We start from the raw sequence: 17,676 nt of genomic DNA on the forward strand, positions 1-17,676 counted from the left end.
TAGGCAGTAGCTGAAGAATATTCTGGTGCATGGTACTTCAAGTAGGGTCTCCAACACATTCCCATGTTCGTATTGCAACACTGGTGGAGAAATCGCTGTTTTTTTTTTTTATATATAATTATGTTCATAACAGCCTGAATGTCGATTGAAAATATGGATAACCTTCTCAGTCCTGTCAGTAATCTGTGTTCATATACTATCAAGAGTTAAACTTTCAGAGCAAGAATGAGAGAACAAATAAAAATGCAACAAATATATTTATATGAGCGATAATAACAAAAAAAACCCACATCCTGTAAGCCAGTGTGTAAAACCTTGAGAAAGGCATAATTTACCGACAATGCTGCCTGCACTTCCTCTTCTGTGGATCATAATTACAGGTAGATGTGACTAATAAACACACAACAGTTGTGGGGAAATGCACTTTTAGAGCAGGAGAACTTGGCATTCGGCCCTGCACACAGAATGCCAGTAATTATACTTAAATGCAATCATATTTCATTTAAACTTCATCCGAACGTGCCCCAGGGGTGTGCTAAAAAAGCTCAGGTGCAGAATGCTAACATGCTCAAGTATAGGGAGTACTGTAATTTGGTAAAAAATCCCCCTAGACTTGAGTCTGGTGATGATGGCATGTCAATGTGACAGATCAACAGGTAAAGATGACAAAAGGAAAAGAGGCATGAAAACCGGAGAGTCGATGAGAGAAGCTTTCAGGCTATTTAATGTCATATCATTTTTCAATATACAATAAAAACGTATTTACTAACCAACGAAATAGAATATTGTGGTCAAAAAAGAACAATTAACTTGATACCATAAATTGTGCAGCTTCAGGGCGTATTGCAAACCTTAAAATCTTAAAATATATCCAAAGTATTCAACCATGGTTACCTACCTTGTAAATAACAGTAAAATAACCCTATCTAAGCTATTTTGGGGGGGAGCAATGCAGAGAAAGAGGTAACGCATATCCATCCACAGCATGTGTGTGTGTGTGTGTGTTCATGTGTGTGTGTATGTACTGATTTTTCCACAGTCCCTGAGCACGTTGAGACAGAGATCAGGTTAACTAACATTCCAATCTCATTCTTTTTACTCAGGGGGGGTCAAAAAGGACCCTCCTGCTTCAGTCTTGCGCACACACCCCGGCCCACCTACATTCCCGTCCTCATCGATGAAAATTACATTCTGTGCCCAGAACAGGGCGATTCGTCCCATCCTGCCCATCATCACTCGGTAAAGCTTTCAATTATATACATCAAATTAGCTTTTAACAAGCTGGTTTTACTGACTCGGCCAAAACAGAGCACATGAAAGAGTGCGACAAAGCCGGTCACACCGTGGCGCTCCCATTCAGCAACAAGTGGGCGAATGAAAAAGAGAAAAAGGGTGAGAGAGATTAGAGAACAGGATTAGGAGAGGGACACTAAGGGGCAGAGGGGAGAGTCGCTGTGAATAACCATTCCAACACACTCACAACTGGCCAGCGGAAATTTGTTTATGTTTCCTAAGATCAGGATATGTTAAACGTATTCTTCATTAGTAGCGTTAAGAAGCTGTTAAGTAGCTGTTATAGAACGTAGATGCTATTGTTTCAGATAAGAACCGCTGACTTGGTCATGTCAATGAAAATAAACAAAAAACAGAACCATATTTTTGAGCAGGCAATGGCAACTAATAGAAAACAAAGAGAACCCTCTTGTAGGTATGTAGGTAGGACCTTTCATGGAACCAAGATGTTACCAGGTCTTATATGGTAAGCAGGTAATAAAAAGTTAAGTAATGTAGACTTTGTCTACAGTCCTGAGACCCATACAGTTGTAGAATCATGTCCTCTGAGAATTACATTTACATTAGTGGTATCTATCAGATGCCCTTATCCAGAGCGACTTGCAATCAGTAGTTACAGGGGACAGTCCCCCTGGAGACACTCAGGGTTAGGTGTCTTGATGAGGGACACAATGGTAGCAATTGGGGTTTGAACCTGTGACTTTATGGTCTTCTGCTTTATAGCCCACTAGGCTACTACCACCCTATCTACACAATATCTAGTATTTTCATTAAGAAGATTATGACAACAACTGAATTATGGCCAGATGCATGTTCCACATGCACTAGGTGCACTTTATTGTAAAAGTCAACCTGACCGTCATGTTTGAGATGGTGTCTGAATATTAATTGCACAAGGAGTCAGAGCTGGGTCAGCAACTTTGACCCTTGGGAGTAAACCTCTACTGCTTTATGATAAATAGGTTTCCACCAGGAAACGCGCCGCTAGCTCATATAAAACCAATCTCGCATCTCGCCCACTTCTCCTCAAGCCCACCCCCTCATCTCTCTCATCTTTCCACCCCACAAATGGCCGTATTTACTCTTGGCTTCAGATGAACTGAATCGGTGCAACCCTATATGCCACGGAGCCGGTGGTTTGTGAAGGGGAAGGTATGGCGGGAGGTGAGGTAGGAGGGTGAAGACGGGATGAAAGAATTTCCTGAAATTCATTCATGAATACACTTTGTACTGGATCCACAACAACACACACATTGTCCCACTGACCTGTCCTAAATCCAGGGTGACGTTGACTTTGTTGTACTCTGCACTGCGAGACAGTGGAGGGCTCTGCCACCAACGCTCGGTTCCATCGATGGCATTTGAGATGGGATGAGCCTTGTTGCTGTCCCCCATGCTGCAGATGTCACAGTACTGACCCTGAGGAGAAACACGCCTTTATCAGAAAGCAGAAAAACACTGTGACCATGAAAGGAAGGAGAGGACCATGGGTAAAAATAAACACTAATTGACAATTTCTATAGATACAATCGTCACTGCAATTGCTTCAAGTTATTTTGGTAGGAACAGAAGGGGAAGTTCCTGCCTTTTTTATTATAAAATCGTATTATTATTATTATAAAATCGCTGACAGGGAAGGCCGAAGCAGAAACCCGTCACCATGATCTTAAAGCGGCCAGAGAGCGTCCATTTAAGAGGCAGAGGAAATGGAACGTGTTTCTCACTTGACCCAACCACTTGCAAGGGCTGGACGAAATAAACCAGCACGACCGAGTTGGTCTCACTGAGTAGAAAAACTCGCACTTTAACGTGGTCGGTGTGAAAGACATTCTACGGCATGGCGTACCCACTTGGCGACCACCGGGGCACTGTATTGGCGCACCACTGGTCTTCAGCTCACGAGACGGGACACTCCAAAAATAATAAAATAAATAAAACCTCCCAGAAGCCGCAAAAAAGTGTGGGAGGGAGGGAAGCCAGGGAAACAGGACAGCGGAGGAGTTCTGCCACCGACCTCTACCGCCTCCCCCGTGTTGTTTTTAATTAATATTACAGAACCACGAACTTATCCATGAGAACGCGCTCTGTGACATATTCAAAGCAGACCATAAAGGCGTCGTTTTCCAACTACAGAAATGACGGATCCCTCCTTCTTCTCCTACGTGCACGCAAGTGGAAAGTTGCTTTGTGTGTCTCGTGAGAACGTGGCTGCGGGGTCCATTGTACAATGGAGCCAGGTCCCTCTCGTCCCATTAGCATAAGGCTTTTGATGTCCCGGCAGCCGGCCGCTCCTTCAGACAACTCCCTGTGTCCCTCCAGGCCCTCCGCCCCGTGGATGCCGGGAATTCCGACCGGGAAAAGCCCTCTGGACATGTTGCCCGAGGCTCACCTTTAACCACACTACAGTTAACTGTAAATCTGCATTTAATTCATTTCACGTATCTCTCTCTCTCTTTTGCATATGTCACTTGGGTTAACAGGTATGAAGAAAGTAAATGTTAAGCCGCTATTCTCCCGTTGCTCGTTTCGATACCGCACTTCATTACTTTAGGGACATAAAAGTGTGTGTGTGTGTGTGTGTGTGTGTGTGTGTGTGTGTGTGTGTGTACCTGGATGGTCTGACTGGGGTCGCCCGACACCGGCCCTCCGACCAGCTTGCAGTACAGGTCCTGCACCGGCCGCCCGTCCTCGTCCTCCCCGCAGGTCGCGGTCGCCGTGATTTTCGTCCCCTCGGCCAAGTTGAAGTAAGGCGGGTGCAGGCTGAACCCGTTGGGCCCGGTGACGGGGAACTCTTGCGCCGAGGAGCCGCGGACGAGGGCGGACGCCAGGACCGAAAACAGCAACGAAACGCGCGCCGCGCCTCCCATCTTCACCTGCGCCCCGAAAGCGAAAAGACAGCAAAAAAAAAAACCCCAAAAAAACTACAAGTTCCGGGGGTTCCGAATGTCGTCCGCGAGAAACCCGCGTCCCCGCTCGTCCCCGCTCGTCCCCGCTCGTCCGTCTGGTGCAGCGCGCCCGAGCCCGGTGGCACCGCGGTGGGACGGTCCCAAGCCTGCCTCCCACCCCCCCGCCCCGCCATCATCACCGCGGCCGCTCCTCCCCTCACCTGCGCCCGGCGCCGCGGACCCGGGACGCCCGACCCGCGCGTTCAGTGCCGAGAGCCGCCGGCTTCAACAGTTTACAAAACGCATTGGGAGGTAGTATGGTGGGTGGTGGTAGCCTAGTGGGTAACACACTCGCCTATGAACCAGAAGACCCGGGTTCGAATCCCACTTACTACCATTGTGTCCCTGAGCAAGACACTTAACCCTAAGTTGCTCCAGGGGGGGACTGTCCCCGGAACTACTGATTGTAAGTCACTCTGGATAAGGGCGTCTGATAAATGATGTAAATGTAAATGAAAAATATAAGTGCCTTTCTGAGGAGACTTGAGGAAGCCCTCTGGAATGGACTGGAAGCCTGTTGTCAAGGATCCATAACAAGTCCAGTTGCTTCTGAAACAACCTTTTTTGAGACAACCATGACCTGGATGACTGAGAACCTTCACAGATATTTCCCCATGGGTGGTATTTAATGTCGACTCTTTGAAGCAATGATGGAAGAAATCCCTTTCTAAATGCTGCACGTTTCGGTTTCTGTGTTTTGGTTGTTAACACAATGCAGACACACACACTTGTTGTTTCACCCATTTTCTACCCAGTTGGCAGCGTCCGGCCTCTCGACTTTTCCTTTTCCAGTCTGCAGCACCTGAAGCTTAATTAAATGGCAGCGGTCCAGAGAACAAAGCCAAGGAGGGAGGGAGAGAAGAAAGGTGCAGCGGAGTGAAGCAGGTGTTTCCTCTTTAACGTCACACTGTCCATCTGGCACCGAGCCTGGGAACCAGGGGACATGCTGAGAAATCATGTCCGTCTTGGAGGACACGCTCCTCTTCTGCCTGGTTCATTTAAATCATGTTCTGATCGGAATTCAATTATTCAGCACATCTCATCAGGAAATTCAGTGCAAATCTGAAAAAAAGACAACAAGGAAAAAACAGTATAGAAATTATAATATTTAACAGTATAATATTTTTCAGTAACTCTCTTGGGCATGGAGTTCACTAGAGCTTCACAGGTTGCACCAGAACCCTATTCCACTCCTCCATGAGGACCTTGTGAGGTTGGTGGATGTTGCTCCTCCACCTTCCACTTGAGGGTGTCTCGGGTCGTCTCTGAGGTGTGTTTAGTGTCATTATCATGTTGGAATACCGCCCTGTGACGGGAGGGGATGATGCTCTCCTTGAGTAGGTCACAGCACACGTGGGGCAGTGGTGGCCTAACGAGCAAGGAAGTGGACTCGTAATCGGAAAAAAAACGAATCCCGAACCGCCAAGGTGCCACTGAGCAAAGCACCGTCCCCACACACTGCTCCCCAGGCACCTTTCATGGCATAACAGCCCTCTCACTAAAGGCTGTTAAATGCAGAGGACACATTTCGTTGTGTGCAACATACATCACAATGACAATCACTTCACTTTTACCTACATTCATGTTCAGCACTCATGCAGCCCCAAACCATGACAGTGCCACCAGTAGGAAAGTTCTCACCTGGTTGCTGCCACAAGTTTATCTTGGTCTGATCAGTCTCATCAAACTACAGGACATGGTTTCAGTAATACATGTCCTTAGTCATGGAGACGGTGGATGTTCAGGAAACTTTATTGCGGGATGACAGCCGCGCCGGCCAACTTGATGCAGTTTGATCAAGTGCCCACAACTTCTCTGGCTGCCTGTCCTGTTGCAGCTCAGTTTCAGTGTGTGGTGATCTTCTTATAGCCTTGGCCATCTTTATATAGACCATTTTCAGGTCCTCGGAGAGCTCTTTGGCATAAGGTGCCATGTTGAACTCCAGTGACCGGTGTGAGGTAGTGTGAGAGTGACAACACCAAGTCAAACACAACTGCTCCTCATTCACACATGCGAGCTTCTTTTTTTTTTATTATTTTTTTTTTTTTTAGTTTTATTGACATTCTGTATCAATTGTTACATGTACATCCATCTTAAGTATTGATCACAAAGTATCAACATAAATGTCTGTTTTCTAGAAATAAAGAACATAAATAAAATTTAAAAAAGGGTAAGAAAAACAAAGAACTTGAACACTTAGGGAGTGAAGTATGGTTACTGCTACATATACAACATATTATTGTCTCAGGTTAAGCAAATCAAAGTCTGGCGTTATATAGTCTATCCATTTCTTCCAAAGTAAAACAAACAAGTCCTTCTTATAGTTCAAATTTGCAGTTAATTTCTCCATCCTGCATATATCCATCGTGATGTCCATCCACATGGTCAATGTTGGACTCTCCTGTGAAAGCCATTTTTTTGTAATTGCCTTTTTGCCTGCCACTAACAAAATACTAAACAAATGTTTGTCTCTCTTTGTCCATCCATCAAGCATGAGTAAAAAAAAAAAGACTTTGCTTTGCAAGGGCACACACCTGCGAGCATCTAACACTAGTCACATGACACCATGGATTGAAAAGGGCTAACTGGGCACAATGTGGGCATTTTTACTTAGGGCTGTACACACCTTTGTTTCCAGCAGATTAGACACTAAAGATATAGGAAATCTATAATAAAGTATGTGAGCAGTGGATTCACTGTATAGTATAAAATGTTAAATAAAACTGCATAGGCATCAGTGAACAGAAATGTTTTAGATTCTAAATAAATCTGATCTAAAATAGATTGCATTCAGAAAAACAACTGGTGTGCTATGAATGGCTCTTCTGTTTTGCTTTTTTGTGTAAGAGCTGTGGAGGGAGAGGTTGTGGGATGCTGAGGCAGTGTGACTGAGAGTGCAACTTGTCCTTGGGTGAAGATAACCGCATGCTCTGTGTTCCACGGTTATCAGAGACTGACTGCTGTTGAACCTTTATGGCGCCAGGTGCAGGTCTCTCTCTCTCTCTCTCTCTCTCTCTTTCTCTCTCCCACTCCATGGTCATGCTGCATCATTACAGTCATGGCAGGTGGACCAGTACACATGAGTACACATGAGGCTATTCTGCTTAATTTTAGCACTTGACTTCTTGGTGGTCTGATTCATCTAAATTGTTGCTGTTACATTGTCAAGTTCCTCATTCTAGTCTCTGAGGCACTGAAACCCGCTCGTTTACGGCATTTATTAGACACCCTTATCCAGAGCGTCTTACAATCAGTAGTTACAGGGACAGCCCCCCCTGGGGACACTCGGGGTTAAGTGTCTAGCTCAGGGACACAATGGTAGTAAGTGGGGTTTCAACCTGGGCCTTCTGGTTCATTGGCGAGTGTGTTAACCACAAGGCTACTACCACCCCCCGTAATCAGAGATATTGAAATAGTCTACATCCCATGGGGGTTGCTTATATGCTGTTTAGACATCCTGAGATCTGTATGTCAAGTTGGACTATATTGTCATTTCAACCATCTGCACAATGCATACTGTAATGAGGCAACGTTCCTCCAGGACCATGGTGCAACAGTGCAATTCAAAAGACAGAACACAAGTGTGAATGAATACTATGTCACAAGACAAGAAAACATACAGCGCATTTGCTACTAAGGCAACAGAACCGTGCAAAATGATTGGCGAGTGCAAACAGCTTGGATTGTAACAGACAAACACAACAGTACTAGGAGCAGCAGTACACACAGCAAAATAACGTTTGTGACAGTTAACCAAATAGCAGGATTTTCTTGGAAAGTTCTTGTCCTTCAGAATGTTTCCTTGACACATTTGTGCCTGCTATACAGTACAGGCAGGGTGGCCTCACCTCCAACCGAGACACCAACAAACACAAACATGGCCAGGGTCCGGTCGTCAGTTGTCTGCCATACATGTGTTAACCTTTGACCTTTGCTCTCTGAGGAGGAGTATCACAGCAAACTGCCAAAGGGTTGGTCCTCAGTGTGGATTAGGGGGTCTAGAGTCAGCCTGCTAAATCCAACGGAATTGCCCATTTACTGATAAACGAGAAAAATTCTTCACAACGTCAAACAAGGATGGCCGCGGGAATGTAAGGAAGTGCCGTCCTCCTGTCACAGTTTACTTCAAAGAGTGGAGCGCAAAGCTAGACAGAAGGAGAGAACGCGAAGGGAGTACTCAGCACGGAGTTCCAGGTCGAGTTAACTTGCTGGTCACCGAGGAGTTCCACTGAAAACCAATAATTGCAGCCCAGCAGAAATAGCTCTTCTCTCTGCTCTGTTAGGAGGAGTATGATGAAATCCTCGCTGTTCCTGGCTGTGCATGAGTGAAGTTCATCTTTCAGTGGCCGCACGTGGAGTGTCTCAAACACTGCTTTGCAACGCACCTATGTTTTGTGTAATTGCTCTGTGGGCCTGACCTATGACATGACACAATCACTACACAGAGACGCAGATGGACAGTGAAGGAGTTTTAGGACTTTTCCAGATGCGTCCTTTGGGTTGAATGATCTGAAATAAGAAAAAAAAAAGTTGCCTGACTGAAGTAGAAAACCTAAATAGTTTGAAATAAATGTTATTTCACACGTATTTAGTCTGCTGGGTTTTGCCACTATCCCGCAACATCTGTTTTATAGTTTTAAATAGGCATTGTAGCAAGTTTTAGTTTTAAGAATGAATCATGATTAATTCACAATAATATATTCATGCGTTAATCGATTGGCAGAAAAAAAAAACATAAGTGCCTATCACTCAATGCTTTAAATTTCAGTGTAGCTTGGCATAGACTCACAGATTATTACTCTGCAGCATGGATGGACACCACAGCAGGGGTTTCTAAACTGTCACCCCATGAATTTTCTTATGCACCGGTAAATACAAAATAAATTGCGATTTCCTTTCAGTCAGCACAAGTTTGGAAATTCAAGCAAAAAGGATGGGTCTTTGCTGGAGTCCAGACATGAAAGCATCCGCTCCTGTTCATATGTAGACAAACCACATTGCAGACAGCGTGATGCCTTGATAGTGCACACTCAGAACCTGCCCCTGTTGTGGTTTAAACTCAGACAGAAACACATACACACATGCACAGCAGATCCGGGAGGGCATGACAAGACAAGCAGGGGGCTCAGAACATAACAAGCGCACAGTGAGGTAATTCTGCTACAGGCTCAATTACCAGTACAGGTTAATACAGATGTTCAGATAAGGCAGTGACTGACAGGATAGTGATGGACACATCCTGGCTTGGGGACATGTGCTTTATTGCCACCTATGTTTATAAGTTTGAATAAACAGATGAACTGCTTTCTTGTGTATGTCCCTAAAATGGCTCTGATCTATCATGGCAGGTCACCTCTGTAGGAGTTTGGGAGCAAGGGGTTAACAGCAAATCCTATACACTGAAAGGTGGGGCATCTGAGACTTAGACTTATATTTTTAAGGCTTGGACATATATTTGAAAGTCACTCAGATCCTCACTCTTTCCAGTTTTTCCTAAACTGCAGAACTAACTTGACCATATGACACACCTGCCACATCTATCACCCAGGTAACTTGCGCCTACACACACAAACCTGACATCACCTCCGCATATTCATCAGCACCTCTCACTAAACTCATTAGATCGGTTGCTGACCTTGTGCCAGATGCTGGGGTGGGGTGGGTGGGGTTATGGAGGTCAGCAGAAGCCCAGCATTAGTTGCCTTTCACTGGTTTCTGAATGAGGATTTCCTACACATAGCTGGAGGAAAAACAAGATCGCTGACACAGTTGATGACCTTGCCGCAAACATGCACACGCGCCAGTGCTTTGACAATCAAATGATATTTAACGCTATATGCAACTAGTGGTTAGCATTTAGTACACTCATCGCCTCAGCCAGGCTTTGATTCCAGGACAGGGAATACCTATTTTCATTGTGTCAACATACCTTTGTTATGTGACCTTCATGTGGGCCAAGCTACTGATACGGCTTGAACAAATGGTGCAACGTGAGTCTCAAAAGTGGCGATAGAGGGCAAAAGAAGCTTCACAGGTGACTAAATTGACTTACTTATAAGATCCAAGAGAGGACTCCGTATCTCTGAAATTCTCCAATCTGTATAAAATAACCTGATTATGATACTTGAACGTGTAATGTATGGATTAGGTGGCCATCAGACATGGACATTGCATTTTCCCCCACAGTCAACATAGGCACCCCCTACTGGCTACATGTACACTCACAGCATTTATCAGACGCCCTTATCCAGAGCGACTTACAATCAGCAGTTACAGGTACAGATCATGCATGTTTGCTGACGTTATGCTAACAAGTTGGCCCCAAAGGCCTAAATAAAAGTGTTAATAATATGCATATTTGGCATGGTAGCAGTCGTGATCCTAAGCAAAGATCACATTTGTTATACCTGGTGACACCACTCACGTACAGACGTATATGCCATTACACTCAAACATTATGAAACTCGGTCTGAGCAAAGAGCTCACCTGCATGCCCCTTATCAGAACAAGCCTGGGCAATTTAAACCATTGTGTTTGTTGGGAGCAGAGGCTTAGCTGAGGGGAGAGGTGTTTTTTGATGTCTGGATGAGATGGCTGGCCCCTTCGACAATGCAAAAACTCCAGCTCCCACCTCCATCTCTGTCTTTTGTTTAGACCCCACCTGCTTTGAGGTTTAGCACATCTGAAAAGAGCACAATGGCGCCGGGTAAAATAATTCCCATAAAAGGACAATAGGAAACTCTGGCTGTGGATTTGCCACGAAGCAAACTGTCTCACTTTAACGGCATGCCCAATTAGACATACCAATAATAGGTGTTCCAATATTTTTCCGGAATCAATGCTCAGAAAGTTCATTATTTGTTATATTGCATATTTTATCATGTTATATATATCATAATTTACTATTCATCTTTGGGTCTTTGGTTTACATCGATAAACAGGACTGAACTTCAGTGATCCAACAAAGAACACTGCTGCTCTAATTAATCCATTCAATCAACTTCAATAAAATAATAAAATTAAAAGTATTTTATAACAAAAGATGACAATAAGATAATCTAATTTACTTCTTGCACATACAACAGAATAATTAATGGCCCATGAAAACCTGCAGTCCTTTCCATTTCTCTGACTACAAAATCAATTAAAGTGCCTGGCTGTGCCTCGAGTGTTTGAAGAAGGGGGGCGGCTTTTGTTGGACACAAAGTGACAAAGCTCACGGAAAAAAAAAAAAACTCTCCAGGCCCATTTTGTGCGGACAGAAGCATTTCTGTCCATGACTGCTCCCATTTGGCTTTTCCGGCAGTAGAACCACAGGGGCTACGTTTCTCCTCACTTGAATCAGTGCAGCCTTAATCTGGTTTGGTGCATGATTTCCTGCACGTTTTACTAAACCTTTTTTTTTTTTTTTTAAGGCAATGTAGACTGTGGTGGAAGAAAAACTGTTCACATCATAAGATGTGCATGTACCTAATAAAAAAAAATCTAAACTGTGTTTGTTTTGCTTCAGCCTCATGCAGAGGAACATCTGTTTGTATAGCATGTGAACCAATCAAGACTAGCCTAAAGGAGATTGTTTAGGCAGTCTGTGGAGCTTTAATAAGCACTCCTCCTCTCAACCCCCTAATAACAGTGTGAACAAAAGCTGGTAACCTCAAAAGAGGGAGGCGAGTCCCATAGAGCTAGAACCATCTCACTGTAATGATGACTTAAAAGAACATTTCTGGAGTTATTTACCACTGAAAAGCTAATAAAAAACTAAAAAGCACATTCAAGAAACCTGAGTACGAATTTATGCAAAAATCAGGACCCAGGAAGTAAATCAAAAGAATGTACCTTCACACACACCCTAATAGAGCACACTGCATCCCACAGGGGATTTACCGATTGTTAAATGTGTTTAAAAATACACGTAACCATTTATTCACCATTAGACAATGGACCAAAAAAAAAAAAAAAAAAAAAAAAAAAAAAAAAACCCACAACAAATGAGATTTAACTTTTTATTTTACAAAGAAACTCCAGAGCTGCATTCTTCATTTAGATGTTCCTAAAGGGGGGAAAAAAAAAGTACATTATTAGGTGAACACTGCTAGAATAAGACCAATGGCTTAACTTCACCCAGGTATCAGCAAAGGGAAAAAGATGTTAACTTACTTTGCCACAATGGTGTCACTCTTTGCCAGCCTGAGGATTGAATCATCTGCTTCACCCTGGAAGAGAAACATTGACTAAAGCGCGACTGCAGACAAGAAAGTCTAGTGTACAACTGAACATTCAGCACACACACACACACACACACACACACACACACACAGAGAGAGCTGCTTCAATTGCTAGGTTCTGAAGCTACGTACCATTCTACGAATTGCGCCGCAGATGGCATAGGTCTTGAACTGGCCATTGAACCTGCCAGTCACCTTGTCAACCTCAGCAATGTTGATCTGGATGGAGGCATGGTCCTTGGCACCAATGATTCTGTTGCTCGCAGAGCTGGAAAAAAAAAAAGCATTCAAAACTGTGCCACTAAAGCATCTGCACAAAAGCATTATACATCAGACAGCAGAAAGCACCACGATGCCACGTGTGCATGGGAAATCGGTTTGGGACACAAACATGGCAGATCACTGTATGCATGTACGCCGGTCCCACGCTGTAAATTTTACACAAATTTCACCCAAATAAGGAGAGATCCAAGGTCAAAGCAGGTGGGGTCTACACAAAGGACAGAGATGGAGGTGGGAGCTGGAGTTTTTGTATTGTCGAAGGGGCCAGCTGGTCATAGTGCATAGATACCTGCCATCTCATCCAGACAATAATTAAAAAAATAAATAAACACCTCTCCCCTCAGCTGAGCTTCTCCTCCCAACAAACACAGTGGTTTAAATTGCCCAGGCTTGTTCTGATAAAGGACATGCAGGTGAGCTCTTTGCTCAGACCGAATTTCATAATGTTGTAGTGCCATATACATGTGTACGTGAGCGGTGTCACCAGGTATTACAAATGTGATCTTTGCTTAGGATCACGACTGCTACCATGCCAAATATGCTTATTATATTTTTTATTTATTCATGCCTTTGTGGCCAACTTGTTAGCATAACAGTAAACATGAATTACTTGATAAATTTTATTTAGTGTCAAAAAGAAATAGGGCTCTAAAATGGTTTCTTAATTTTTTATGTTTTGGTTGCATTTGGAATGAGTCTCTGAAATTAGCCAGTAAGGTGATAGAAACCTAGTGGGTTACACACTCGCCTATGAACCAGAAGCCCACAAAGTCACAGGTTCAATCCCCACTTAGTGTCCCTGAGCAAGAAACTTAACCCTAAGTGTCTCCAGGGGGGACCGTCCCTGTAACTACTGATTGGAAGTCGCTCTGGATAAAGGCGTCTGGTAAATGCTGTAAACGACGGCCTACAGCTGCAACGCCTCGCCATCACCGGCTGGACACCCCACAGTGTGCACGACTCACGAGGAGCTCGAAAAGTTCTACACGCCGCGCCCCTAGAGCAATCCTCACGCCTTACCATTTACGGGGGACGTACAAGTCCACAAATTCACCAGCGTCGTTCTGCATCTCGTAGATCGGATGGCTGCCTCAGTCGCGCTGACCTGACGTCATCAAGGGAGAGAAGCGTGAGGGTCAAAACAGGAGCAACCGAAGCGAAGCAAAGTGCAGGGGGGTTTACTCTTATTAACCAGAACACATTTACTAGCATTATATTTACACATTTACGACCAAACACCGCACAAAAGATGAACAGATAAAAAGCGGGGAGGGGGGAAAAAAAGGCCGCGGCTAAGCTACACGCAGGAACCATGTGCCGAGCAGAGGCGGCTTCTGGCAAATAAAAGCCCCACGAGACAACGCTCGTTTCCCAACAACCACCCGCACAGCAGCGGCTACGACGACACTGGGCACGACAGAGACCTTAATAAGAACTCTAAAGCGCACAGGACCACGTGTTTAATAAAAGTACTACGCAAGAGTCGAGCCGCCTCACCCTCTTATCGCAAATGGCGACGCGGAAAGGAAGGAGCGCGACAGCGGAAGTTACGTAGGAGCAGCGGGGTCCGGCACTTCCGCTGTCGTCATCCCGAGCGCAGGAGACTATGATAAATTTACTACTATTAACAATAAATCATTTAATGTGTTCAGTCTAGATTTATTTTCCTTGATTTGATCTATTAAACACACTGGTCATTGTACAGCATGTTTATATTTCATGGCTGCTCCATTTAAATTCAGTTACTATAAAAATATATTGTTTTATGTACAGTACAGGCCAAAACTTTGGACACACCTTTTCATTCAATGTGTTTTCTTTGTTTTCATGACCATTTACATTGGTAGAATCTCACTGAAGGCATCAAACCTATGAATGAACACATGTGGAGTTATGTACCTGTTTGTAAAATCATGACATTATTTATTTAACAAATAAACACACACACACACACACATGATGTCTGAATAAATATCTGAATAAGCAGTTAAACTTGAAACCTATTCTTATTATTTTCGCTTGATTCCCAACACACATTTTTCATTCTACACTGCAACAGAAGCTGACACATATACATATATGAAATTAGATAAGAAGGTTGCACAATGCAAACTAAGACTAATTACATATAAGAAACTTTATAATAAACTCTTTGTAAAGAAAATAATACAGTCAGATCTGCAGGGTTTTCATATAAATAATTTAGCTTTTAGCTTATTCATGTAACACAAACACAGGCCAATGCAATATTCATCACTAATTTGTCAATCTTGAAGTAATCAGTGCTGTTGCAGCGCTTCTTCACATAATATGTGAAGTTGTAGGTAACTCTCTCTGTTCTCGCTTTGACTGTAGTTTCATGACACGCCAAACAATTAGCTTCAGGAATGCGATCAGGGATTCCTTCTGGGATTTCTACATACCTAAAAAGACAAAGCAGAATTCATGCTTAGCTAATATTGTACCTAATATTGAAATAGCTTTTTACCAATCAAGCATGCATCATGAAAAAAAACAAAAAAATCACACCAAATGTAGACCTCTGCAGATCTGAACAAATATACAGCTTTAGGGAAAAGTGTTTTCTAGATAATTTAAATTAAGTATAAGTATTTTTGCCCACTACAAATAACTAAATATTATTTTGCATGTAGAATGTCTGCTTCAAATACACATATATCTATACATATATACTCCAAGGAGTCATAAAACAGTTTGTCAAATTTCAAGATTATTTCAACAGAATAATCTTGTGCCATGCCTGCTACCCTGGCGCCCTTCATTACTGTACTTACTTGTAAGTCCAGGGAGACAACGACTTCCTGGAGAGCTTTAAGAGCTTGCCGATGTCTTGGGAAGAAGTTTCTTTTTCCAATTTATCCTCAATTTCAGGAATCTTGTTCATCCCACAAGGATTGTCACAGCTGGAGCAAGGCCTCTCCCAGTAGGCAGAAGATCCTCCAAGGGCCATGACCACAACCTGCACGTACAGCAAGACATAAAACTTTATTTACCTCCATTTGGGCACAAAGACATACATATCTACAGGTAGAATGTATGTTTACGCAGGCAGCGTTGTGGCTTCATTTTAATCAAAGTGAAATAAGGATCTTACCAGAAATGCAGAGATGCTCATAGCGATGCCTGATGGGTACTGACTTCAGTTATACCTGTGTCCCACTCTTCTCCCTGTAGTGCACACTGGAGCATCTTTAAATCATTGTGCCGCATGACGTAGGCCCTCAGCCTACCCATGCCAGATCTGCATACACGTGGACAGCTGTATGGCTGGCCAGCAGCCCACTCACAAGTACACAGATGTGTATGGGTGTGAGAATTTGGTGGAAAAAAAAAATGCATGGGAGTGATGAGTTGTGAAGCCGCCCCCACCATCTCCATTCACAATGTTGCCTGTGGGCAGAAAAGCAACAACAGTCCAAACAATGGCAAAAGGTTTCACGTGGAGTAGGTGGTGTGGGGTACACCACGGGATACCACTGTATGTGCAAACAAATTAAAATAACAAGACAGGCCATGCAGTCGGAGCCTGCGTAGGAGGAAAGGTCACAACTTGTGGGAACATCTCATTAATGTTGTGACTGGATAGAAGCTGGGACATGTATTTTGACTCACAGTTATGAATAATGACAAATTTTACTATTGTCTGTGAAGATTCTCAGTCATCCAGGTGAATTTGTCTGAAAGTTGAATCCGATTGACAAAGTTCTGTGGATGCAGAATGAAATGTCTCTACATTAAAGAAAGAAAGTCCAGTTGCCATGACAACTTTCAGTCTTATTACTAATATGTGTTAATAGGTGTAAGATGGAAGGTCACAGTTCCATGACATTCTGCAGTTTTGTCTTGCTTAGAGGTTCATCACCTCCATTCTCCATATCTTTGTCAAACGGCCTTCCCCCGAGCAAGAGGTGTCTTTGTTGGCCCCAGACAGGAGACACGAAGGGCATGACAGGGCAGAAACAACAGATTCTCATTGGTCTGTGGCAACTTCCTTGTATAAACGAATTTTCTCTTGTGGTCTCTGAGCTTGGTCTCCAAGTTCTACTAATCCAGCTCAGACATCCACGTGTCTGCAGCTGATTGATAAATAGTCCATACTGAACTGTGATGTGACCTTTTACCTAGGACTTCCTGATTGTTGTTAATTGAATAAACACTTCAACATGGTTTCTGTTCATATTTTTTTTGAATATGTTATGGTAACTTAGCCTTTCAAATTTGTCAAACTATTCTTTCCAATGGATCTTGATATACGTTGTTAGCTTGGAGAACAAACAGACCAAGGAATTTGGGTCCTGGCTCAACTATATATGCTATGCTATATATGCTAAATATGCTTACGTTCACTTGAAAAAAATGTCCTGATATTCTATCGCTCACATTCTTAAAGTATTGCATGGCTTGTCTAATAACTAGTTACTGTGGCATACTTGCTATAGTAGAATGTTTATGGTGCCTGATCTTTGATGATTTGCAAAACACAACAAAGGTTGTTTTAATTAATGGGCAATTCGCTGGAGAAAAGACAAATAGTATTGAGAGTGCATAAAAAAACCATGACTCATAGTCACCTTAACCCATGACGGCCATGCACAAGCCCACAAAAATTAACAGGGAAAAGCAATTAATAATTTATAATACAAATCATTCAAGCCATTAATTATTTACATATGTTCTGTGACATATGTTCTGTTATTTGTGGAACAACATTACAAACAATTGTTGAATTGAGCATATAAAACTGTTATTCATGCACAATAAATATGTAGACTATAATGATTTAATGATAAAATTGGTGACTACAGGAAGGATTATTTAGCATAAATTACTAACATTTTTGTGTGTTTGTGCAGCTCCTTTGAGTTTATTGCTCAAAGCAGGCAAGCTAAATAGATTTATTTCCTAGATCA

The 17,676-nt window shown here is 43.2% G+C and overlaps 2 protein-coding genes across 4 annotated transcripts in view; both read right to left on the reverse strand.

Moving 5' to 3' along the window:
* lama5 (laminin, alpha 5) overlaps window positions 1-4,160 on the reverse strand; it is a 53,880-nt gene extending 49,720 nt beyond the window's left edge. For both annotated transcript variants that reach the window (XM_028993542.1, XM_028993541.1), the window contains exons 1-2: window positions 3,903-4,160; window positions 2,560-2,712 (exon numbers count right to left, since the gene is read on the reverse strand). In XM_028993542.1, the coding sequence (XP_028849375.1) occupies window positions 2,560-2,712; window positions 3,903-4,160 (411 nt within the window). The remainder of the gene's footprint in view (window positions 1-2,559; window positions 2,713-3,902) is intronic.
* An 8,067-nt stretch (window positions 4,161-12,227) lies between these two features.
* rps21 (ribosomal protein S21) lies at window positions 12,228-14,297 on the reverse strand. Of its 2 annotated transcripts, XM_028994289.1 has the most exons (5): window positions 14,243-14,297; window positions 13,766-13,850; window positions 12,596-12,731; window positions 12,396-12,451; window positions 12,228-12,288 (listed from the first exon to the last, which is right to left on the reverse strand). In XM_028994289.1, exons 2-5 carry the CDS (start codon window positions 13,813-13,815, stop codon window positions 12,279-12,281), a joined length of 252 nt encoding a protein of 83 aa, XP_028850122.1. In that variant the 5' UTR covers window positions 13,816-13,850; window positions 14,243-14,297; the 3' UTR covers window positions 12,228-12,278. The 2 variants fall into 2 exon arrangements, with proteins under 2 accessions (XP_028850122.1, XP_028850123.1); XM_028994290.1 differs by lacking the exon at window positions 12,228-12,288 and having other exon boundaries at window positions 12,392-12,451.
* Window positions 14,298-17,676: the final 3,379 nt, after the last annotated feature.

The sequence above is a fragment of the Denticeps clupeoides genome, chromosome 10, assembly GCF_900700375.1.
Source record: "Denticeps clupeoides chromosome 10, fDenClu1.1, whole genome shotgun sequence".
NCBI lineage: Eukaryota > Metazoa > Chordata > Actinopteri > Clupeiformes > Denticipitidae > Denticeps > Denticeps clupeoides.